This window comes from Mytilus galloprovincialis, chromosome 7 (assembly GCF_965363235.1).
Source record: "Mytilus galloprovincialis chromosome 7, xbMytGall1.hap1.1, whole genome shotgun sequence".
Lineage (NCBI taxonomy): Eukaryota > Metazoa > Mollusca > Bivalvia > Mytilida > Mytilidae > Mytilus > Mytilus galloprovincialis.
The window spans coordinates 83,156,774-83,183,898 of NC_134844.1; the positions used below are offsets into that span (position 1 = coordinate 83,156,774).

The window sequence follows — 27,125 nt, forward strand, 5'->3', positions numbered from 1 at the left end:
GACAAACACATGTGGGCAGAATAATTTTAACAAACATTTTCACAACAAAAACATTTTATTTTATTTTAATTTCTATTTATAGTTTATTTACATACTTACAATGAACTTTCACTTTCAGTTGCTATTAATAAAATTTCTTACCATTGTAACATTGTGACGTTTAAATTTTAACAACCCGATTTTGTATTTCAGCATGATTTTATGTATTGTTTTTATCCTGATGATGGTGCCCTAGGCACCGAAACATGTCGATCAATAAATTTCTGCAGCAGTCCCTAAAGTGTTGTTGTTATAAGACTTTCTACATAATTTTTTTTAATTAAATATTTGGGTTGGAAATCGAAATTATTTGTTAACATTTCTAATTTATTTTTTCTGGAATACTTTAAAAAAGAAACATGACAATATTGAATAAATGAAGGTTTTTATAATATGATAAATATTACAAACAATAGAGATATGTTGAAGAAAATATAGTTCAATTACTGTATTTTTATACAAAAGAGCATGTAATATTTTATATAACGAGAGATTCAAAAGACGAGCAGTGTTCTCAGCTTCTTTATAGTTGTCGCGTCTGGTTTTTTTTTCTAAACTAAAGCACTGTCGATGAAGATTCCAACTTAATACTTTGTACTATAATTCATTGCCACAAAAATTAGAATACTAGTATATAGCATTGTAATGACTTATGATTTAACCATAAAGTCTTAGTTGATTGATCAATATATCGAATGACAACTGCAGTCAGTGGCAAATATTTCATGATATTTCACAACACTCATTTTTTTTCTGATAATGTGTTATCTGAAATAAGTTTTTTACTTTTGCCGATTTGGTTTTGAGACATGTAACTTGTCTGATTAAACTAGTAGTTGTGAAGTTTAGCATCAATTTTGATTTTTTATATATAAATATAAGCTTATTATTTGATTAGCTTTTTATTTAGTACTTAAGTCAATATTTTACATGTAAAAGGCATTTAAAGTTCCATTGATTTTGCTAAATCTGTACTTTTTATGCAACATTTAATATCTTAATTTAAAGTGTATCTGTGGTTTTAACTGTTTACCCTTTTCTGCAAGAGTTTGTTTTGGAATTTAGGTAAACTCGATATGGTCCCAAATGCTGTAACCATTTTTAGCTTACCTGGCTCAAAGGGCCAAGTGAGCATTTCTCGTCACTTTGGGTCATTTGTACGTTGTCGTTAACAAAAATCTTCTCCTCTGAAACTACTTGGTCAAATTTAACCAAATTTATCCACAATCATTGTAAGGGTATCTTGTTTTAAAAATGTGTGTGGTGACCAAGCCAACCTATCAAGATGGCCACCATGGCTAAAAGTAGAACAATGGGGTTCATTTAAATGTAGATTTTGGCTAATTACTCTGAAACCAAAGCATTTAGAGCAAATCTGACAGGGGGTTAATTTGTTTATCAAGTCAATTTCTATCTGCTATAAAAATTTTAGATGAGTTGGACAACTGGTTGTTGGGTTGCTGCCCCCTAACTGGTAAATTTAAAAGTAATTTTCGGTTTGTGGTTATTATCTTGAATACTATTATAGATAGAGACAAACTGTAAACAGCATTAATGTTCAGCAAAGTAAGATCTAATAATAAGTCAACATTACCACAATGGTCAGTGTGATTTCAATTCATAAGTTTGACTATTCCTTTGGTATCTTTTGCCTCTCTTTTATGTATGCAAGACTGTCCTTCATGCAATTTAATGTGAAACATTTTAAAAGCTTTCAGAATTGAAGGATGAAAAAAAAACAAACATTACAAATAAAGGGTGACAACCCCAACCACTTGGCCAAGGATTCCTTCTGACCTTGGCTAAAAATGGAAAAGCTCAGTATATTTTAGTAGGGCTAATCCCTTCTCCTAAACTTGCAACTATTGAACTGTCTGTGTCGTGTACCCATCGTCGTGTATCATTAGAACAAATACGGTAGCAAAAAACATTTGAAAAGAATTTGGCATGTAAGAATTGAACCAAAGATTTGTATATTTAAATATACAATTCCTTGATTGAACCAAGCACAAAAAAAACCTAACACACTGACAAAAGACAAAAAATAATAATAAAATAAAATAATAAAGGATAGATTGTTCAAAACTCGATCTTATCTAAAAATAGAACATGTTTTTGAAAACAAAGTGGGACACATGGACAATAATTAATTAACATGATTAAGGCGGAGTATGAAAATTGTATACAATGATCAAGTATTAGAATGATGAATAAAAAAATGAGGGTATGATTGGCTCTTCGCAGAAATTATTTTAAAAGACATTGTTGTATTTATAAATAATTTTTTTATATTTTTAAAATTAATGAAGTCAAAATATGTCTATACCAACAGTAAATTTGGAAGTTTCTCAAGAACAGGTTAACTTGATGGGTAAAATAGTGCATTCAAAAATAGATATTACCAAATTCGACAGACTTTATCTGTCGGCTTTCTTATTTGACCAGTTTTTATTGAATATATTTAAGAAACAATATCGAATGATATGCAATCTGTAATACTTCACATTGTAAAAAGCGGTAAAAACTCAGTGGATCTTCTGCAAAACATTAGCAGTTATTTCAAGTACCTGCAACTTTTATATGCACAAACGTCACATACAGCACCAGTTTTGATGACGTCATTCGGAAAAACATTACAACATATAAATAAAATAACAATTTTTTTTTTTCACAGTCAACCATTTAAACTAGTTTCACTAGGTTAATTCGATAAACAAAGACATACAAAGTTTATTATTGGAGTATATAAAACTTGTGTAAATATTTGCACAATACCTCTAAAAGATATTGTTTTCAACACCACAAATTCAACATATTTTTGGGACTTTGAGTATCATTCTTGTAAAATAGAAGAAATACAGTTATTTTTCTTCAAACCTATTATGGTTTCAGCAGTAAAATGTGGGTTTTTACATACGTTTTCAATGTTTTGTGGGTTCTCATAAAAAGCGACAAAAATCTCGCTTTGGCGAGCTAGCTGTAAACGACAAAAATGATGTTTTGGCGTGGAAAGGGGTTAAATCTATTTACATCATTCTTAAAATAGATAATTTTTAAAATAAAATAGAAACAGTTTGATGGCAAAAACACATTTGCAAATTTTTCCTATATGAGTATTTTTATGCAATACTTCTACAACACATTACAAAACATGTTTAAAACTGTTAAGTCAGGAGCTCTGAAACAATTTATAATTTTAGTTTTAAAACTAGTAATCATTTTTGTTCAAGGGCCAACCGAAGCTCGCCTCTGAGTGCAGGATTTTCTGGCTGTGTTGTGTTTAATACCTATGTACACTTGAGAGCTCAAACAATTCAATTTTCCATATAACAAATGTTTCCAAGGGGCATAACTCTTTTTAAAAACTGATATAAGTTTGAAGTTATAAAATAATCTAGCAAGAATTGAATACATGAGAGTGCTAACGTTTCAATTCTCCATTAAATAAATGGGTGGGTTTTTTTCTGCTGTTTCTGCTCTTTGGTCAAGTTGTTGAAACATTTCCTGTTTTCATTCTCAATTTTATCTTGACACTTTTCACTAACATAGTCCATTTTTATTCCTTTTCATGTTTTCATACGATAGATATAATTTTTACATAACTTATTGTACGGATTTTATTTGTGACATCCATAAAAATGTAAATTATTTGAGTGGTGTGAGTAAAAACGATTCTTGAAGTCTGAGTGAAACAAATCAGTGCTGTTATTTGTTCTTTTACAGTCTAAAATCCTTATCTGATTAAATCAAATTGGTGCAAACGGTTGGCAATGTGCCTTACACATTGATTTTCAAAGTTGGTGCAAATGATATATTCAAAATTGGTGCAATGTTATGGTGTATTTTGGTCATGTTACAAATTATTGACCAAATATTGTTAAGAATACAACATAAATATCTAAAACTTGAAATGAAAAGATTAAATAACAAAAATAATATAAGTTTTGTTAAGTATATTTGAAATCAAGGGCAGATACTTATATTGAATTTGATTGGAGGTTTTGTGTCTACATGACATGCACTTTGTAATGGATTCACAGTAAAAATTTCAATTCTAGGTTGCACTTTGTAAATACAGCTGTTTCTCAAACCATGCCTCTTTTGGGGAGATATTCATAGATAATTAATTTTGTTTACATACTGGTTCCCAGTTCTGATCTGTAGGTTGCATCTCATCTAGACAAAACTTTGGAATATTACCAGTAAATATGCATGTGAATGTTATTTATATTGAAATCTGTGGTAACCCTACAGTCAAGGTAGGGGTAGTTAAGAAATTTAGTGTTAGTTTAAACTTTGGGGCCTATAAACATTGAAAACATGCCACACAGCCCTATATTTGAACTTTGAAAAAAATAGTAGTGCATATGAACTTTCCATTCCAGGATATGATTTTTTTTCAAAACTTCATAGTAAAAGTGGTACAGTTTTAGCTGTAAAGGGAGTTCCTATGGGAAAATACATTGTCAATATAACAGAAATGCAACCTATAGCATACTTTTTAGTTTCTTAAGCTCTTTTGCCTATATGCTAATAACCAAAGTGTCTGCTACCTGTCTTCATAGATATAGGAAGATGTGGTGTGAGTGCCAATGAGACAACTCTCCATCCAATTAACAATTTTAAAAAAGTAAACCATTATAGGTCAATGCACAGCCTTCAACAGGGATCCTTGGCTCACACCGAACAACAAGCTATAAAGGGCCCCAAAATTACTTGTGTAAAACCATTCAAAGGGGAAAACCAACGGTCTAATCTATATAAAAAAACGAGAAACGAGAAACACATATAAATTACATAAACAAACGACAACTGCTGTACATCAGATTCCTGACTTAGGACAGGTGCAAACATTTGCAGCGGGATTAAACATTTTAATGGTACCAAACCTTCTCCCTTTTTCCGAAACAATAGCATAACATCACAACATAGACAAACACACCATAAAATATCAATTGGCAGGCTTAACTCAATCAAAAAACGTAAATTAATACACTATGAACGAATAAATTTGATCTGCAATATCTGAATGCAAATGCACAGTTAATAGAATATAGGGACAAACATTCAAGGCATGAATGTTTCATCATAGCTGACTTTTTAATGGATTTACACCCTCAATACTATCCACAAACTGATCAAGTTTTTACTTGAACCTAGTCTGTCAATCCTGCTTTGATATTCATAGCTGTTTTTGTAAATATCCTAATCTATTATTGATATTTTTGTGAATGTATGGAACACTTAAAATGTTTTGCATTAAGTGAATTACCATTTACCATTTCGCAAACACATTATTCTTTTATTAGCTCACCAGAGCCAACGGCTAGGGAGTCTGTCGTTGTCTGTTAACTTTTACAAAAATCTTGTACTTTGATACAACTGGGCCAATTTTTAAACATACTTAGCCATAATAATCATTGGATTATCTAGTTTTAAAAAATTTCAAGACAACCCCGCCTGCCAACCAAAATGGCATACTCTGCTAAAAATATAACATAAGGGTAAAATGCTATTGTTGACTTATATCTCTGAAACCAACACATTGAAAGCAAATCTGACATGGAGTAAAATTGTTCATCAGGTCAAAATGCATCTGCCCTGAAATTCTCGGACCAATGAGACAACCTCATATTTAGAATTATTATAGAGATAAAAAGTAAACAGTAATTATGTTCATCAAATTAAGATCTACAATTAAGTTAACATGAGTTAAAATTTTCAAGTGACCCCTTAGGAGTTATTCCCCTTTAAAGTTTTTAACAATTTTTCGTAAATTTTTATAATTATAGACTGTTTACTGGACGTGTTATGGTATACTGATGTCCCTCGATCCGTCTGTCTGTCTGTCCATCCCATGTCAACATGTCCGATATTAACTCAAAAAACAACTTTACCAATTTGCATAAAACTTTGGTAAATTGCATATATCTGTAGTCGTTTTTTTATATATTTGAGATTTTACAATTCAGAGTTACGTGGTTTTTTATTCCGAATAAAAAAGGTGATTTTCCAGTTTTCAAACAATATCTCCAAAATGCTTTCATCAATTTGCAAGTAATTTTGGTGAATTGTTTATATCTATTGACATGAGCTCCCTTTCTATTTTTCTAAATTTTTAGATTTTAAGTTTATAAGTTAGGCCAACTAAAATTAATTAGTAGATTTTCATCCAAATTTTTGAAAAAAATGGGGCGGGTGGGAGGATTTTATTTTTTAAATTTTATTTCATATGAAACCCTCGTCATGAGTTTTTCATACCGCGGGGTATATGCTAGTGGGAAACAAGCTTGTATAATGTATATACATGCTGTATAAGAAATCCTACACTATTTTTCAAACTCTTAAATAAAAATCCCTGATTGGCAACCACTGTTCAGTCTTCAGTTAGACTACTAGTATACCTACACCACATTTATTTTGCTTGATAAGCAATGGTTTGTAGTCGTCATAAAATCAATTAAATGTTTTGGTACAATTGTATGCAACACAAGTATTGCGAGTACAGAATAAAATGTAAACTCAGTGTTGAAAGAAATTATGATGTAAAACATGAACTTAACCAAAAAATTAGTTGTGGCTTAATGACTAAATTGATTGTAGGGACAGTAACAGAGGAGTTTGCTGTTTGTCAACAAAAACAAAAGCCATGGGTGAATAGAAGGGCTTGTTTAATTAAAATGCGTGTTTGTCGACATTTTTTTTTCCCAATATACGGTCATAACAAGTTCGTGCTTGTGTCAATTTCTTTAATCCAGTCATGTTTTTGTACCAATTTGTTCTACGATTCTTGCGCTTTGGATATCATTCACAGTCCAAATTTCCTGACACAAAGTCATTGTATAAATAAAGAAAAAAACACGATTTTCGATTCACTTGTGACTACCGCAATTTGCGTTCAAGGACAAGGTGTTTTACTCGTAACTCGAATATTTCATGCCCTTCTCGTTATCAATCTCTATTCTCGGTAGATGATGTTGTCATCATAGAGCAGCAGAATATTTCGACTTAATCATTTTCGATGGGATTACTCCGGCGAAGAAATACAAAAAAGAAATTTGAAACAGGAAGTTTCGAATGAAACGAAATTATCGATGGTTCCTAGTAACGGACATGACCAAAATCCGGAAATCGTATTTTTGTTAAATAAAAAAAATCGGGGCGGGACGATTTCAGAGGGGCGGGCGGGGATGAAAATCTACCAATTAATTTTAATTGGCCTTATTGGAGTTTATTCATTAATAAAAGGGGGGATTTTCCTCAAAAATACGTTTAGAAGTTCTCATGAAACTTTGGTGAATTGTTTATATCTATTGATGTAAGCTCCCTTTAAATTTTGATTTAATGTTTCTGAGTAATTGGGTTTTATTTATATGAAAAGATGTTTTTATCCAGTTTTCGGACAATACTTCAAAAATGTTTTCAGCAGTTTTCATGAAACTTTGGTGAATTGTTTAAATCTATTGACAAAAGCTCCCTTTTGATTTTAATAAATTTCTGATATGATATTGAGAAGTGATTGAACTTTATTCTTTGAAAATGCTATTGATGAATCATGCGCTAATGGCGCAATAGTTTATTTTTTAGTCGGATCGGTATTGCTAACGCTTTCATGTTTAAAAGAGTTGTGCCCTTTGGAAATATTCATTTTATTGAAAATAGCATAATTAGGGCTCTCATGGGTACAATTATACAGAATGTTGTCTTATGAGTGCTCTAATGTGTACTTTTCGTGCCAGATCTATATGAAATTCATATTATGGGTTTATATCATCAGTGTCCTTGAAGATTTCATAAGTTTGTGCTGATCAATTATTTTTAAAAGAAAAGAGTTATACCCCCCCCCCCCCCCCCCTTGAAAATATTGATTATATGAAAAAATTGTATTGTTACAGCTCTCATGTGTTCTATTCTATCCAGAATTTTATGAAACTTGTATATCATAGGTTAATATCAGCAATGTCTTTGGCACATTCAATAATAATTTCTGATCAAATATTTTTAATGAGTTATGCCCCTTAGAAATTCAAATTATAATGGAAATCACATTGCATTTACTCTGATTTTCAGACTCAAGATATTGATAAAAAAAAGTTTTAAAAAACAGTAAAAATGTGCCTTTGTAAGTATTGCCCTTGTACCTTTTAATAAATGAAATATGTGCAGGGATTTGGAACTCTGGTTTTTTTTTTTTATAAAACTAGTATTGTCAGCTTGAAATCTACTTAATATTTATTTCTAAGACAAAAGATTCTACAACAGAGTCTTAACAGGCCAACTTTGTGAAGGTTGTTAAACACCATCATTGTAGTGTTTTCAATGTTAAATATAATGTCCAGATAAAAATCATGTTCCTGCCAATTATAGGTCATCAGAACAATAATATATCCTGCCATTCAATATAAGAACTTGATACAAGAATTTAGTGTTTTTAAGCTTGTATCATGTGTTCATGGTGTTTGTTTATGTAAAATAAAACCACTTTGTTGCTAATAGAATAACTTCATATTAAAGGAAGGAAGTTGCAAAAAATATTCATACCTCACATTATATGGCTACTTTAATTTTGATTATAAAAATATCCTCAATTTTAATATGAGTAACATTTTTCATCAGCAGCTCATTGATTCGAAATTCGGCCATCAAAAAAAACTGACCAAAACGAAATAGACCAATCAATCAATCATTGAATCTAATTCTCTAATCCTGATTTTTACGTGAATATCAATATGGCATGAAGTTTTCAGGTTCTTTGGCGCTTTATGATTAATTATTACTTATTTTATACTTGAATGAAGAAATATTTGGTATTTTTTGTTATAAATTTGTTAATTTGTCATGGACAATTGTGCCAGGAATTAAAGTTTAATTGAAATAGTAATTATGGCTAATTTATAGTTGAAATTTTTGTCTGAAAATGATACATTGATGAATGTCAAAAATTATATTCATATGATAGAGAAAAGTTATTCATATTGTGTAGAGTCTGTTCAAAAGATCAACAATATTGTCTGCACCTAAACCAAATATTGTAAATTTAAGTATTGTATTCAATGAGTCTAACAAGACTAGGCATAATAGAAGGTGTTTACTTTGAATTCAAATATATTTCTTTTGAAAGCATTGCAAACATATGCAAAAACATTTTGTAGTTCATATATATAAAATCTTTGTTTAGCATTCTTTATTACTGATATCTTTTTAATTTTCAGATAAATCCAGACTTTGATGACTACCATACAATCACACACCATGTCTTACCTGTGTCCAACACCATATACCAATCAGTGGAACATGTCCAATCAAAGACTTAGCAATCTTCTATCACAAGACATCACCTACGCTGATTTTTCTCAACTATTGTCCTTTGATCCAGACTTATCTACACCTAACCACTCACAGATATTTATCTCCATCTTACCAGATTCCCCTATATTACCTGTACCACTAATGCAAACAAACAGGACAGAGATTTACCAGAATCAGTCAACCATATCTATATCCAACTTGTCACCTATAGTACCACCACCATCATTTTGCTTCCAGAATCAGTCAACCATATCCATATCAAACTTGTCACCTATATTACCACAGCAATCATTTTCCTACCAGCATCAATCAGCTGTATTCTTTCCTGATACTCGAGCTGTACCTATGTCTGACCAAAATCAGCCAACCATGTCTGTAGCCAAATTACCAGCAATATTACCGGTAGCAGCTTATCAGTCAGTCATACCAAAGACCAACCAAACAGATATGTCTACACTAAACCAGTCTCCATCAACCAATGCACAACCAAGTCACTCATCAAATGTCAAGGAAACAAGTCTCAACAATAGTTCAGAGTTTGACCATGTTACATCTACTCAGCCTGTCATCACAACACCAACCAACAAAGTGATGACACCACCACCATCAAGTAATCCAATAGTGGCAGCCTTCCAGTTACCATACTATACTGGAGCTAGTGACTTTTGTGACAAGAACACACCGCAGCTTAGTCCTACACCAGTTAGGTCTGTCAGAAATCTGATTAATGACATCGAGAAGAAGATCCAATCATCAGGTAGTGCTGGCTCCTCTTGTAAAGGAACTCCTCTTCCAGCTAAATTATCTCCTAGACAACAAACTATCATCAAATCATTAACTACAGCCTCAGATGATTCGTCTAGTTTGCTTCAAACAGAGACAGCTGATGTAGATCAACCGCCAACATACATCGTGTGTACTAGTAAACTACCAGAAAGTCAACTACCAACTGTCACAACTGTACTAGAAGTACTTCCAACAATTTCAACACCTAATGATCAACAAGTGAGTTCTATTGGCCATCAGTTACCACCATCCCAAGGTACCAACGCAGAGCATCAACCAGTGACTTCTTCTAGTCATCTATTGATCAACCACTCAACCAGTACATTTAATCAACCAGAGACAACTTCAAGAGTTCTTGACCAGATGTTAAGTGTCTGTTTGTCATCTCCAAGTATATCAGACTTATCTGTTCACAGTTCATTGCTAAATGAAGATGAAGCAACAGAACTCCAGAGCATCCTAAGAGATTCCTTCATCTCCATGACAACACTGCCCTCTAGTGACAACGAAAAGACAGAACAGCAAATCAACAATGAACTGATCAACTCATTAAACCAAACCTACAACCAGCACCAGAATGTTACCATGCTACATGATGATCTGATAGACATTAATGTTGACTCTACATTTGATGATCTCTTCTTCTATGTGCACCAAGGCAGTCCATTAATCCATAGTGAAGCGCAGCTTTTATATGAACATCCCGCCCCAAGCAGACAGTCTTCTAGTATAGACATTCACCAAATTACAACAGATACCAGCCAATCAAGTTGCAAACAACCAAATCAAGCAACCACCAAGCTACTTGTCAACAGACAACAAGACAATCCAAACACTTTAGCATTGTCCCCATCAACAGTTTCAACCTGCCAATCAGATCATTCTGACCATTCTGACCAACCTGTTCAACCAATATGTTCTACACAGTATAGTAGCCATGTTGAGACTGAAGAAGTTAGTGGACTTACCGATCAGTCAACACCAGATACTAGTCTAGTAGGTGTCACTACTAGACAATCAGCTCGCAAACGTCTGTTTGAGTCCACACCTATGAAGATGGTATGTGATGTCAACTTTGATAACTACATGTCATGTGAAGACACACCTCCCGGGAAAAGACGGAAGGTTTGTGCAAGCTGTGATGGTCCAGTGTCAGTCAACCAAGTATCTTCATCTACAAATCTTACCACTCAACAGAAAGCAAGTTCAATACAGACCCCACCATGTAGTCCCTCAACCATTGCTGGTTACATCTGTCATAAGTACAAGGGTAAGAAGGTCACCAACTCCTACCCTGCTCAGAACAGCCGACGCAACATTCAGAGGTTAATGAAGATTCCGCCATATATTCTTAACTCCAGACTTCCTGCTTCCAAGTTTGCATATTTAATGGAGGACTACAGTGACATTCAGTATGAGTACAGGCAACTCTTTGATTACACAACCAAACAGATCAGTTCTTTTGCCTTTATAGGGATCAATGAGAAGAAACCACACCTCTTTGCCAGAGATCTCATGTGGCAGCTTTTCTCTATACCTGAGCTGTCCCAGTGTGTTACCATGCCGACTTTTACAACACTCTTCCCCCTGGATTCTGACATCATGGCTGCAGTAAAGACTGTTACTTCTCAGAAGTTTGGTATAAAGGAATGGGAGAATACCGTCGTACCCGGTATTAAGACACTCATCAGAAAGTTCTTCAGTGTTAAACTTAAGTGTAGTGTCTACCTTGATATCTTAATGAACAGACTTAATTAGTGGTTAATATGATAAACTGTTACATTTCATCACTGAATACTGCTCCAACAAGGAATTCTTCCTTAGCAATATATTAAAGTAATGTGCCATAAACTGGAATTGTCAATAGTTTGTCCAAAAGTCTCAGTGTAAGATTTATTGACTTTCAGTAGTATTATTCAGTAGACATCACACTAGATATTGTTATGCTTTGTTTTAGTATATTTTATTGTTTTATTCTGTAAACCTTTTTAAAAAGTTTTTACTTTGATTTTATTAATGAAAGTGTATGGACTTCTTCCAAAATGTTTGACGTATTTAAGACCTTATTTGAAATTCATTATATTGTTACTTTTTTATTAATCAATTTATCTTTTTGTTCTCTTAACATAAAAAGTTTAATAGATTTATTATATAAGGATGAAGTGACCTCAAAATGTGTATAACTTGCCTAAATATAGAGGATTTTTATGGAATTTCTAGCAAGTATTCAAATATTAGAATTGAGTAAGAATAAAGGATAATTACAATTATGAGAGAAACAAAATATGTCTTAATCTGTTATAAAGGGAAGATTCTGAACTATGCATGTTTACCTAAAATACAATAAATATTTTATAAGTTAGTGCTTTGTAAATAATGAAGTGTGTATATGTATAGACATGTGTAAATAATGAAGTGTGTATATGTGTATAGACATGTGTAAATATACCAGTATGTAAGACATAGATGAATGTATATTTTTTAAAAGTATTTATTAATTTCATGGTTAAATGTGTGCAAGAGTATGTAATGTGTGGTTTAGATTATGTATAAATTGGCAACTAATTATTCTAATAATATAATATTTTTTTTATTAGTCCCATTGTCAATTGAACATTTTTTAATAATTTTGTTTGCTACGTAGTAGGAGAATGTAAGAAATATGTGTGATTGAATTTGAGCTTAATTTAGAATAATGTTTTCGTTTTGTTTTTACCGTTTCTGTCCATATTGGATGTTTTATTTAATAAATATATGAATGATAATTGATTTGTTTATAAAACATTCTTGTGGCATAAATATTTTAACACGATTATCACATTTTATAGTCAACAAAAATATGATTGTCCAAAATTGTACACAATCTAAAACAATGCCAGTCCAGAGTTGAGATATGGTATTATCGCTATTTTGTGCATTTTTCCTTTCATCTTTTTTTGTGATAATTTTCATATCATGCTACTCGCTTGAGATGGAAAATTATCGCTAGAAACTAAGCAGGCACGTGGCGTTGCTAACGAAATTGACATGAAATTGACAACGTCGTCATAGGTAAAATAGCGATAAACAGATTATCATTGATCATCTCAACTCGATTGCCTTTCTCGCTTTCGCCGTCCCGGCTCAAGCGAGAAAATCAATCTCGTTGAGATGATCAACGATAATCTATAATTATTGCCAATAAGACAAATGATTATAGGTAATCATATTTTTCCTCAACAATGGGCAAAATCCATACCACATAGTCAGCAACAATTGAAACAAGAAAATTAACAGCCTGATTAAGGTACACAAAATAAGAAACAAAAAAAAAGAGAAATATGATAAACAGGAACAAACAACAACCACTGAATAACATGCTCCGGGGTTTAATTATATAGATATAGGAAGATGTGGTATGAGTGGCAATGAGACAAATCTCCATCTAAGTCACAGTTTGTAAAAGTAAAACATTATAGGTCAAGGTATGGCCTTCAACATTGAGCCTTGGCTCACACCAAGGTATAAAGGGCCCAAAAAAGTTACTAGTGTGAAACCATTCAAACGGGAAAACCAAAGTCTAATCTGTTTAAAATGCACATACATGGTAAGGATTATATGTATTGATTTGTTCTAAAAGGAACTTGTGTTTAAACTTCAGTAATTTATAGCTTGTGTATGATCAAGGCACTTCTTCAGATATAATTTAAAGGAAATAATAGGGTTACATGTATATGTCGAAGAGACTGCAACTATTCTTGAGATAATTTATGTTTGTGAATCTTATCAAAAGTGAGCACTTTTTATGCCCCACCTACGATGGTAGAGGGCGTAAGGTTTTTTGGTTTGTACATATGTCCGATCATTTGCCCTACGGCCAGTCCTGCTTCAGGTGAAAGTTTTGGTCAAGGTAGTTTTTGATGAAGTTGAACTCCAATCAACTTGAAACTTGGTACACATCTTTTCTATGATATGATCTTTCTAATTTTAATGCCAGTTAGAGTTTTTAACCCCAATTTCACAGTCCACTGAACACAGAAAATGATAGTGTGAGTGGAGCATCCATGTACGATGGATACATTCTTGTTATATATTGTATCTATGTGGTTTTGTAATTGTTTGCATTGGTTCTGTAAATTTTTTTGGTGAAGTTTTGGCACAGTTTTAATAGGTGTTCTCAATATTTGTTTGCATTACCCCATATTTGTTATTTTTTAATTACAGGATTAGCATGGTCCACATATAGAATTCCTCTCTATCAAATGCAATGTTTTCTTGAACTTGATTTGAGGTGTTAGATCTTGCTTCTTGATGAAGGTCTTACTGTAATAAAATAGCACTAGAAGCACTAGCCCTTCCTCTACATTTTGTTTAATACATCTGGATATATGTCCAAATGTCTTAGCAGTTGTTTCCCTTTTCTTACTTTAGTTTGGCTCTACCAGATGTAATGAAACTTGTACACAATGCTTATATAACTACCAAATACAGAACAAATATAAAAACAACTCTTCACAAGAGACCAAATTACACAGAAATTATTAACCTTAGGCTACTGTACAGCCTTCACCAATGAGCATAGGATATACTGCTTAGCCCCCGTAAAGGCAAATGTAAAACAATTCAAACGAGAAAACTAACGACCTAATTTATGTACGAAAAAATAATGAATAACAAATATTTAACACATAACAAAGGACAACCAATGAATTACAGGCTCTTGTATGGGATAGGCACATACATACAGAATGTGGCGAGGTCAAACATGCAAGTGGGATCCCAACCGTCTGATAACCTGGGACAGTACTGATGTAACAGTACAACATAAGAACAAAACATTAAAATCAGTTCTGGTTCTTAGATACTGGGGATTCCTTTAGTTAAAAGTTTATCTTAGATTGAGGAAAAATTTACTGATGATATTTTTTAGTTTGTCAACATTTGCATATTAAGCTTTGTATATCATTGTAAATTATAATTCTTTCATGTTTACCATCAAAATCACCAAAAATTGTTATCAATAAAATTGAGGATGGAAAAGGGGAATTTTTCAAAGTGACAACAACCCAACCAAATAGTTAAAAAAAAAAGCAGCTGAAGGCCATCAATGGGTCTTCAACACAGCTAGAAAATCTTGCAGCCCATAAGCGATCTTCAACTGACCCCTAAATTTGTACTAGCCCGTGAAAATAGACATCATACAAAACTCTGAAAAATATAAATGAATTAAAATTAAAAAAACAGACAAGAATATCAATGACCAGAGGATCCTGACTTGGGACAGGTGCAAAATTGCAGTGGGATTAAACATGTTTTGTGAGATGTCAATCCCTCTATACCTCTAGCCAATGTAGATTAAACAAACACACAGCAATCAAACAAAAAAAGTCTTAAGTCTATTATCAGAATAAGTAACACAAGAAACAAAGCAAAATGACAATGATACATACATTAACAAAGGACTACTAGCAGTTACTGACATGCCATCTCCAAACCTCAATTAAACTGATTGAAAGATTATGTGTTCATCATATGAAATTCAAGTACAATCCCTCCTGTTATGGGTTTAGTATCATACCATCATAAAATAGATTCCTGTTAGCGGTTTAGTATCATACCATCATAAAATAGATTCCTGTTATGGGTTTAGTATCATACCATCATAGAATAGATCCCCGTTAGGGGTTTAGTATCATACCATCATAAAATAGATTCCTGTTAGCGGTTTAGTATCATACCATCATAAAATAGATTCCTGTTAGCGGTTTAGTATCATACCATCATAAAATAGATTCCTGTTAGCGGTTTAGTATCATACCATCATAAAATAGATTCCTGTTAGCGGTTTAGTATCATACCATCATAAAATAGATTCCTGTTAGCGGTTTAGTATCATACCATCATAAAATAGATTCCTGTTAGCGGTTTAGTATCATACCATCATAAAATAGATTCCCGTTAGCAGTTTAGTATCAAAACATCATAAAAATGATTCCCATTGGTGGTTTAGATTCATGATGAGTCTTATGTAGACGAAACGCGCATCTGGTGTACTAAATTATAATCCTGGTACTTTTGATAACTAATTAAACAGTTCAAACCAGGAAACTAGGGGCTTTGTTTATAACAATGCAAAAAACAAATATGACAGACATGAACAATTGCATACCACTGAAATATATAATCCTGACCTTGGACTAATCACTAAACCATGATTTCAGGTTAATATACTGCTTTTTAGTAATTTTATACACCCACTCTTTGGCTAATTGGACATTTAGGTTTACCCTCCTCCTACTGTACATCCTTACTTCTTTCAATCACAAAATTGTTTTAGGTTCTTTAGTTTGCCTCTACCACATGTTATGAAACTTATACACAATGCTTATTATCATCAATCAAGTCCAATTTTGGGTGGTGTAACATTCTATAATCTCAATTATTTTCCCCATAAAAATGGAAACAATGTTGAATTTGCAGTTTCCACACATTGTCACAACAAAATGTTCTGAAACTTATACACAATGCTTATTACTAAAAACAGGTCAAATTTCAATTAGTGTGTGATCACTTTTGCCTTAATCTTTAATTTGTGTTTCTTTTATATATGGAAAATTGCTGAATTTGCTTCCACACACAATCTAATTAAAGTAAATCTCTCACTCACTCATTTTTAATTCTTGGTCGCAGCGACCAATCATTGAAAATGAGCGAGTGAGAAATTTACTTTTAAATAGATTGTTCCACACAAAATTAACTTTGTGCCTCAATCAAATGTTCAGAAACATATGCAGCCCAATACAAATTCAGTTAAATTTGGCTGGTGTCACTTTTACTGTCTTTGAATTATATGTCTTTTTATTTCAAAACAATGAATAAAAATACAAATATTGAATATATGTATACTTATGAATTTTGCTTCTTATTATGACCAGCAGTGTATAATATATTTCAAGGGTCATAGAAAAGCATGTATGAATATTAGAACTTTGCTGTTAGAACTTATTATGTTTACTTATTTTGATTTCAGACTGCCACAGCTGTGTTCCTGTCAGCCTTACCACCTCCTCTTATACCTAAAGTATCAGGACCAGTAAGTTTCCTAAGAGATGATTACATTTGTGCTTATACAGATCTAAGCTTGTTATCATATTTTTACTTTATTTATTGTAATAATAGTTTCCTGAGGCATTGCTTGTAAAAAGGAGTTGCATTTATAAGTGTGGTTTTTGATGGGTATAATTCAAGATTAGTGTGGTTTAATTGTAAACTAAACAACTGTCCACTACAGGTCAAAGGAAATGATACAAACAAATATATGTCAATATATAGAACCAAACAACAGCTGAGTAAAGTCATGGTTCATTGATTTCAAATTTATTTTTCCTTGTCCTATTAAACAGACCTAACCTGTCACAAACTTTAACATGTTTACTAACTTTTTGAACCCTAATGTATATTTGTCTCATTGGCAATCATACTACATCTCCTTATATTATATGGCAAAGATTGAAAGTCAATGATATTTTGTATGCAGTTGCATAAACATCAGCACATCTTTTTGTTTAGAGACAACTTATTTACCCTCAGTCATTAACTTAACTGTTAAATAACAAGTTTTACATAGATTTGCATAGTTAAATTGTTGATATTTTGATTTTACTTTTTTCTTTATAGTATAAAACATTTGTTTGTGTCAACAGTTTATTTTGTTTTACAGGTAACATCAGACAGAGAATGTAACCAGTTAAATGATTTACAGAGGAAAATCACAGAAACAGTTCAAAGAAACAAAGAAATTCATGAATTGAATAATCTGGTAAGTGGAGATAACTCTACATTTGGTAGATAGGGTTATGTCCCTTTATACTTTCACTTTCTTTTAGTGATGTGTCATTTAGCTGCTGTCTAGTTGACATATATCATTTCATCACTGTTTATTTCAAAATATAAATCGAAAATCTTGGAACAACTTTATTAAGAATTTATAAAATAATCAACTGATATTTATCCATTTGAAGAATTTGAATTATCTGTACATAGAAGCTTAATATTCCTTTGAGAAAAGCACATGAACCTTGTCACTGGGTGAGCGATTTATTTTTCTCAAATTGTCTGAAGATATACTACTTTTTAGATAATCTGTCAAAAACATTCATTTTCCTTGCTTTGATTTTCTCAGAACTTTCTGCTGAATCCACTTTTTGAGAATCATCGGTTGGTTCAATTTTTGGGGATGAAATTTCAGTTGGTTCCATTTTGTGAGTATCTTCCATTGGTGCTACTTTTTGAGTAACTTCTGTTGGTGCCACTTTTTGGGTATCTTCTGTAGGTGCCACCTTTTGAGTATCTTCCATAGGTGCCACCTTAGTGGAAGCCACTCTTTTAGTATATTGAGAATCTTGCTTTGGTGGCACTTTATATTCGTCTAGCTTTTTCTGGATTAAATCCCTTGTTGAAGAAATCTTGCCCTCTGTTCCAAGCTCTGTATTGAGAGAGAATTGCTTTGGAATGACAGGGTCTCTTTTATATGATTTGTTTGATCCTTCATCACCATTTTTTTTATACATGTCCTCAAAAGTAAGTGGTTTGAATAACTCCTCAATCTGACCACTATCCTGTGGATTTTTGCTTTCTTCTTCATATTTTTTCAAGATGGCGTCAATCTCAGAATCATCTGTTTTCGGTCGAAATCCATTTGTTTCGTGTGAGATGTTGTATTGTGGATATCTCTCTCTAAATCTCTTAAATAAATCTTTGGTGGCTTGGTTTGTTGCATAAAATTCGGGCATCTTATTCATCTGTAATGTAAGTTTTAAAGACAATGCATTTAAAGCCAAAAAATAGTTGCTTAATTTCTTTTTTACAAATTAAATCTTAAAAATTAATATATATTTAACCCAAACATAAACCAGACAGTTACTTATCAACACATGTATTCATACAGGTAATCCAAGCATCTAAAAGTAAACAACACCAAGTAAAAAAAAAAAAGAAATGAAATAACAAATTTAAAAAAAAACAATTGAAATATAGCTCAACAGATTTGTATTTCCCTTCTGTATCAGTAAAGGGAAGTAACTATTTGAAATCTTATACACCAGTCTGTTCATACTCTGTAATTAATTTTGAACTTAATACAAATTTGTGTAATCTTGATTGTCATACAAATTTCTATAATGTTGATCGTCATACAAATTTAAAATTAATAAAATAAAGAAAAAAACTTTTACTTTCCAAGGAAATAAATCTTTAATGAATTAAAGTAAAACAAATCATGGTCAAAATGAAGGCTATTGTTTTTTGGTAATTTTGTTGAACTCACCTTATCTAGAGCATTTACGTCAGCTCCGTGCTCTAACAAAGTTTGTACGACCTGATGATGACCTTTGTGTGAAGCTTCATGAAGAGCTGTCATACCACTGAACTATAAAAAGTTACAAAATAATTATTTTTTTATCAAGCTTTACAAGTAAAGATCTATGTAACCTTCTTAATATGTACTTTTTCTACTCTTACATAATTTGTTTAAAAGATGACAACAAAAAAACATTGCCATTAAGTATGAATTTGAAACTTGCACCTAGGCAATACATTAATGATTCATTTGTTTCTAAAATTGATATAATTTAAATCATACATGGCTTAATTTGCAATAATAGATCAAGAATGAACCTAGTTTCCTTGGCAACTTTAAACAAATAATATGGCAATTACTGTGGATTCAATATTATACGTTGGAGTCCAATCTCCCTGGATTTAGATTTTTAATACTTTGAGAAATGTTTGTAATAGATTTGGACATAGAGGTATGGATGGTTTGGTTTTCAGATATATATAAAAAAGAAGATGTGGTATGATTGCCATTGAGACAACTCTCCACAAGAAACCAAATAACACAGAAATAAACAACTTTGGGTCACAGTATGGCCTTCAACAATGAGCAAAGCCCATACCTCATAGTCAGCTATAAAAGTCTATACTCTTACTCTCATATGATGTGTGCTACGCAGAGAAATAAAAAATATCAATTTACAAGTTTGGTTTGACCTTGCCAGTATTGGAAACAACAACATACCAGTATGCTCCTACCAGAAAACTGAGGCGGTCTGACTGAGCAGAGGAAAAATTGAAAACAAAATAATTATGTATGCCCATCACAAGTTGTGTTGGTTTTTTATGGAAAATGACCTTTTTGTGAATAAATGGCTTTTATGGGTATAAAGTTTCTTAGTCAACTTTTTCTGAAATATAAGCCTCCCCCTTTTTCCCATTTGATTGCTATAATTTACCTTTGACATGGCATTGACTCTTGGTTTATAATTTAATAATAAATCAACTATTTGGTTGTTACCATTCTTAGCAGCCAAGTACAAGGCAGAATGGCCAGTCTGAAAAATACAAAAACAATTCATTATTTTTCATATTGTGATTTCTGATCATTTAATAGCATAACTCTTAGCTGACATAATACCAATTTTCTATGGGTCATGTCAGGATTTCTTTCTTTGAAATGATAAAAGTTAAATCCTGAAATTACTTGTCAAACTTTCACTTTTCACATTTTTACTTCTTTTAAAATAATCTAAACTTAAAATATATCCATTAAATAGATTGTCAAATATATTTATGTGAGTCACTGTGCTTGTTTTGTGATTATATTTCTCCATGGCCAATTTTATACTTATGTTAACATTGACCTTTTAAAATTGGCACTACTCCAGAAAAAATAAAGGTAAACTTTGTTTTTACACTTTATTTTTTTTCATACAAGGTAGAAAATGTAAAAGTTGTAAATATTTGGAATCCTGATAACCCTAGAGAGTTTGTTACTCACATTATTAACACTGTTAACACAAGCATCAGCTCTCAGTAGCTCAGCCACTAAGTCTATGCTGTCTATATAGCAGGCTACAAGTAGTGGTGTCATTCCATTCTGAAAAACAAGATAAAAAAAAAACATTATATCACTATCTATAATAAATATTATCGCTATTTTGTGCATTTTTCTTTTGATCTTTTTTTATGATAATTTTCATATCATGCTTCTCGCTTGAGATTGAAAAATTATCGCTAGAAACTAAGGACACGTGGCGTTGCTAACGAAATTGACATGAAATTGACAACGTCGTCATAGGTAAAATAGCGATAAACAGATTATCATTGGTCATCTCAACTCGATTGCTTTTCTCACTTTCGCTGTACCAGCTCAAGCGAGAAAATCAACGATAATCTATAAATATACCTGATTATGGAAATTAAAGTTGGAAATTCATATTGGAAGTACAAAACCAGGGGATTGAATACATACAGGATGGTAAATCTTTGTCAGATGCAATATTGTGAATTCAAAAGTTGTTTAATGCATTCTTCAGCACTATGGGCTATTTTGTGGTGGTCAGTTTTTATTGTTGAAGAAATTTGGAGAGAATCAGCAGAAGAATAAGCAAAGAATCTAACAAATACTTCCAATTTGCACAGCAAACTAATTTAATTTAAAATCAATACAAACTTTTAGAAGCATGGATCGCATCAAAATATTTTTTGAATTATTTAGCAGAAAATAATGTATGAATTTTGGAATTGATAGCATCACATCACATTATTATTAAATTTTTGTTTGGTAATTTGGCAGAAAATATTGTATGAATTGCCGAGTTAATACGAGTACATCAAGATAATTGTTGAATGATTTGGCAGGAAACTATACATTACAAATAAACTTTTACAAATTATGATTTGGATGGAGAGTTGTCTCATTGACACTCATACCACATCTTCTAATATCTATGTTTAAATTGGTGAATTCATAGGATCACATCAGGATATGTGTTGAGTAATTTAGAGGGAAATAATGATAACGTATGAATGGGGCTATTAATATTGATGGACTGCACAACAATCATGACTTTTATCAGATGACTGCTGATGTTTCATACATATAAACATTCCCATAATGATCGTTCTCATCAAAGCCTACACACTGTAGTACATTGATTTACTATATGATGTCACATGACATGTCACTCCTTAAACAACTCATTTGTCATTTATTTTATTTGTGACTCAGTTTCATACAATTCTCTGCATTCAATGTTAGAGATTTAAAAATAAACTTTAAACATGTGTTGAGTAATAGATCCCTGTCATGTTACATAGAAATCCCTCCCTAGTAGTCCACCTCCTCTACAAAAATGATTTGTGTTTCTTTATGTAGAAATCATTGAAACTACTTTAAAGACTATCAAAATGGATCACTTAAAGCTTATTTTGTGAGCAACAATCTAGCTTTTTATCAGTTGTTTGTTTCTGAAAACAATAGATGTTTTCCAAACAGAGGTGGGACAGGACACAACTTTCATTGTGTTGAAATTATTATTGTCTTTTTATTTGCTACTTCATAAAATTTTAAGATTGTCTTTATTGAACATCAAAAGTTTAGGATGCCAACTAATTTTAATATGTTTGTAAGAACTTGAAAAAATGGGCTGAAACATACATAAGGGAGCTACATTTTATAGTCTGATCACACTGTTATGGAGATAGAACAAAATACCATAATTGATGATGCATAAATGTCACTGACATTAGTCATACCCTGGTTATTGTAAGTTTAAATATACATTATATATACGTCTAAACAAGTGACAACCTCACCACATTCTCCATTAGATAACCTGTGGCCATACAGAGTAAACACTATATTTGAATATAATTCACCTCAAATTTAGCACAACAATGTTAGATCTGCGAATTTGAGTTAGCGTTTTTTTGTCTTTCCTTCAGTGGGCAATACACACCTCAACCAACACGGTTATATTTATATAGTATTACATGTATAAGACAATACTGAACTGTTATCTGACACTTTCCTTATGAAAGACATCAAGTCCTTATTTGATATGACTTACAATATCTGGTTCATTGACATCTACTCCGTCTCGGATCATATTTTGTACAGCTCCTATGTCCTGTCTGTGTAAGGCTGCCCACAGCATAACTGTAGCCCTTTCTTCAAGAGCACTCATGTTGTCTGCTCTCAAACTGTTCAAATATAACCAAAAGATCAGATCTTGGCGAAAGGGTAAACACAACATCTTACTCAAACATATGGCAATAGCAATTACAGGTTACAAACAGCAACCAAACTTTTTTTTTTTTAAATTTTCATGTTTTTTTTTATTTATTTCTATTTTATATCAATTTAAGTAGGATAAGTTTTCACATGTGCATCATTTTTATGGTGTTCAAAATTAGCAGTATATCATGATTTTTATAACGTGTTATAGAATTATAAGCATCTCTTTCAATAATGAAAAATATTATTTTAAAATCAGTTCACAAGACAACTTTTGATCATCTTGGTTTTTATTCAGTCCTGATATTGGTTTCCATTCTCTAACTTCAGTTTGCTTTCACCAAATGTTATGAAACCAGGGCCATAGCCTCGATTTCCAGAAGGGGGGGGGGGGGTATTTGGACTCACGAACTCAACTTTAACAGTCACAATTCAAACAAAACAGTGTCTATAACTGTGCTTATTTGTTTTGAAGGGGAATGGGGTTGGTACAAAAGAAAAACTGGCTACGGGTATAGAAACTTATACTCAATGCTAATTACCACCATGTATAGAAGGCAATATGGTTGCATCACTTTTGCATGTTCATTTATAAATGGAAAACTTGGCAAATTTGCCATTTCTACACTCTAACTTCACTTTAGTTACTTTTGATATTGAACTTTGAGAGCACTCAAACCCCCCAAGCAATCTATAATGACAACATACAGAAACAAATGTCATTAAGTTTAAAAGATAACGAAATGTCAGCAGGTTTAAATAAGTACACTGACACTGAAAATGCATATTTATGAGCAGGGCAATCTGTGTCTTATAGGCACATATTCTTTTATTTTTAAATTCATATATTTTTTGCCCCCCCCGCCCCACACAATATTAATTTGGTTGTTAAAACAAGTGCTCACCCTGCCCATCTGTTTATGGCCATCTGGTCATCCATCTTTCTGCCTTGCTGCATCTATAGGATAAATAACGTTCATTTTTTTACTACATTCAAATATAACTTTTTAGCCATGCTTTTCCTATGAACATTTGAAAGATTCATGAGTTAAGCCCCTTGGAATAAACTATTGGATAAAACCAATTCCAGATAATGTATTGAAAGATGAATAAAACGATGTATGGCTTTCTTAAGATGAAATGAATATAATTGAAAATAATAATTATTACACTTAAGTTTACATTTAAACTTAAGGATAACATGAAAGTAATTTCACTGTTAAGGAATTATTTCCCATGGATGGTAAAGGTTTAATAGATTCTAAATAACCATTTTAAATCATTTCATTATTTTGCTATTTCCAAAATGTACTAAAACAAATACACATGAAAAAATGGAATGTCTAGGCGTATACAAGAATGGGACAGTAACCCAATGACACAAGTAAAAAAAGACATCCATCTACAGGTCAGTTTGGATGGTCATGTGTTTATGGCTGTGGAAATGCCTTTATCGGTAATCCGTATATTTTCCCTTTGATCTTACTGCCTAATATTTTCGAGTATCAACGTACTGGCTGTATCACTGAAAATATTAGGCAATACATTGTGTGACGTCATAATTACCGATAAACAGAATAATAGGTAGTTTCGTTTTTGATACTGACTACATCATGTGGAATATCTCAACTCGCCCTAACGGGCTCGTCTAGATATTCTACATGATATAGTCAGTATCAAAAACGAAACTACCTATTATTCTATATATCTCTGTTTGTCTCTGAACTGACAATGTCCATCTATACACCTCAAGCATGTGAACACTTTATAACTATAAACCTCAGTTTTGTATTAGAAATGAGTATGATCCCATGGTCTTCCAGTTTGAATTGTTTTACAATATCTATTTTTTGGGCCCTTTATAGCTATTTATTCAGTGTGAGCCAAGGCTCTGTGTTGATGACCGTACTTTAGTCTTTAACCTATAATGGTTTACTTTTACAAATTGTGACTTGGATGGAGAGTTGTCTCATTGGCACTGACATACCACATCTTCTTATATCTATGAACAATTATCCAGGAAAAATACTGTAGAAACAAATCGTATTCACGATACAGCAATGAATATTTAACTCTCCACTATATGTTACCTGTATAATGTATTACCTGTGAAATGGCGCAAATTAAGTTTTTATATTTTGGCGCAAATGAAATATAGCCTTGTGGCGCAATTGAAAGATTTTATTTTTAAAAAATTGGCGCAAATGCAATGCGCCTGAATATATGATACTTTTAATTTAATTTCAACATGAAAATATAATGTATAGTAATGAATAAACTTATCAACTATTTGCTCTTAATCTGTTCAGTATTTAGAAACTTTATTTAAAGTAAGAAACAGAATAAATCATTTGTTTCAAAATATTCATTCCTGTAAAATGCTTACAAGTCTTGATAAAAAGGTATGATCTTTGTTGAAGGAGAGGAAATCTGACCTGAATACCTTTTCCCCTTTATAATTTGCCCACATGACAAAACTTGATAAATAAAACAAACAATTTAACGCAACTTTTATATATACATTTGTATTTGACATTTGTTTCATTAAATTTTTTATTTAAAAATGTCTTGAATTTTCAAATTAATATTCATCTAAGTATACTCATGTAATACATGTATCATTATTCAGTCACATCAAGATTTTATATTCTGTTGTTTTAGCATATACCTCTAAAAATCATTTCAATTAAAAGACGAATTTGAATAGTTTTCCCTCCAAGAAGCTCATGAAGGCTAATGAACAACTTGTATTTCTCTTATACTCTAATGTTAGACTTCTAAGTCCCTTGATGGTCATAACTAGAATTCGAATAAAAATTCTGAATTTGTTACCATTATATGAAGTAGAAATAAAATTAAAAACATTTGAACTTACCAAACTTGATGTTTGATTTGAATTCCGTAAGTAAAGTTACATACAAATAATGTACATGAATTAGAAATAAAAGTCTATGAATCTCCTAACTGTTCCAATGTATTTCTTAATCCTAAGACGAATATTTCAGTTTATGAATTAAATTTGAATAGGAAATAACATGATATTTTAGTTGCTGAAACATACCTTCCAATGTATTTCTTAATCCTAGGACGAATAGTTTAGTTTATGAATTAAGTTTGAGTAGGAAATAACGTGATATTTTAGATGCTGAGACATACCTTAGCTTCTACAGTGTTCCTTTGTCAACACACCTATGTAATAAACGTATCTGCCAGGTATATATTTGTCAGGACGCAGAGATGTTGACTACTAGCTGCTAGCTATATTGTACTTTTTGACAAAGATCAAATATAGTGATTCAGACATCCTTAATTTATCCTTTGATAAATGTGAAAATGCGTATTATTTTTAGAGAGAGAATTTTCATTGTTTTTATTGAAATTTTGCAATATTTTGGATATTAGAATTGAAATGATTTTTAAATATTTTTGACCCTAACAACACCTTTTAAGGTAGATGTACTTATAAAAATAGTTTTGGGTGTGGATTAAGATGTTTATGATTATTCATGGTGCATGTCTTAACGGATTGTAAGGTCCTTGCTGGAAGCCATGTTTCAACATAAAACTTTACATGTGTATTTAGTAGTCAGTATTGTCTGTATATCAAATTTTATACATGACTTAATTGTGTGAAACAATGAATTATATGATTAAGATTTAAATAAAAACAATAGAAATAATCATTCATGATAATTATAGGTAAATAGTGATAATGATTTTGATTAAGTAATGATAATGCATAATAAAACAAAAAAAATATTCAAAATTAATTTAATTTACTCATCTAAATTTGTTAAGAAAGTTTAAGATAAAATATTTTCACATTTATCACTTATTACTTCTTTTCTTTCACTTCTTTTTCATTTTTTTGTAAACAAAAAATAAGTTATGTGAAAATTGTACCAAAATATAATTAAAAATATGATATGACATT

General features: G+C 31.7%; 2 protein-coding genes across 8 annotated transcripts in view; one reads left to right on the forward strand and one right to left on the reverse strand.

Moving 5' to 3' along the window:
- LOC143083829 (C2 domain-containing protein 5-like) overlaps positions 1 to 27,125 on the forward strand; it is a 119,534-nt gene that overhangs the window by 50,756 nt on the left and 41,653 nt on the right. For all 5 annotated transcript variants that reach the window (XM_076260205.1, XM_076260207.1, XM_076260206.1 and 2 more), the window contains exons 20-21: positions 17,144 to 17,206; positions 17,834 to 17,932. In XM_076260205.1, the coding sequence (XP_076116320.1) occupies positions 17,144 to 17,206; positions 17,834 to 17,932 (162 nt within the window). The remainder of the gene's footprint in view (positions 1 to 17,143; positions 17,207 to 17,833; positions 17,933 to 27,125) is intronic.
- On the reverse strand, positions 18,075 to 26,480 carry LOC143083830 (uncharacterized). Of its 3 annotated transcripts, none has more exons than XM_076260210.1 (7): positions 26,348 to 26,480; positions 24,097 to 24,149; positions 23,025 to 23,157; positions 20,951 to 21,049; positions 20,406 to 20,504; positions 19,439 to 19,540; positions 18,075 to 18,914 (listed from the first exon to the last, which is right to left on the reverse strand). In XM_076260210.1, exons 2-7 carry the CDS (start codon positions 24,147 to 24,149, stop codon positions 18,240 to 18,242), a joined length of 1,161 nt encoding a protein of 386 aa, XP_076116325.1. In that variant the 5' UTR covers positions 26,348 to 26,480; the 3' UTR covers positions 18,075 to 18,239. The 3 variants fall into 3 exon arrangements, with proteins under 3 accessions (XP_076116325.1, XP_076116327.1, XP_076116326.1); XM_076260212.1 differs by lacking the exon at positions 26,348 to 26,480 and adding an exon at positions 26,253 to 26,326; XM_076260211.1 differs by lacking the exon at positions 26,348 to 26,480 and adding an exon at positions 26,067 to 26,165.

What these genes read in the sequence shown, in the direction of transcription:
- LOC143083830 (XM_076260210.1), bottom strand. Translation starts at nt 24,149, where the DNA reads ATGCAGCAAGGCAGAAAGATGGATGACCAGATGGCCATAAACAGATGG. An exon ending in ATGTCAATGAACCAGATATT is followed by an intron (nt 21,050 to 23,024) that starts GTAAGTCATATC and finishes CTTGTTTTTCAG; the next exon opens with AATGGAATGACACCACTACT. An exon ending in ACGTAAATGCTCTAGATAAG is followed by an intron (nt 18,915 to 19,438) that starts GTGAGTTCAACA and finishes CTTACATTACAG; the next exon opens with ATGAATAAGATGCCCGAATT.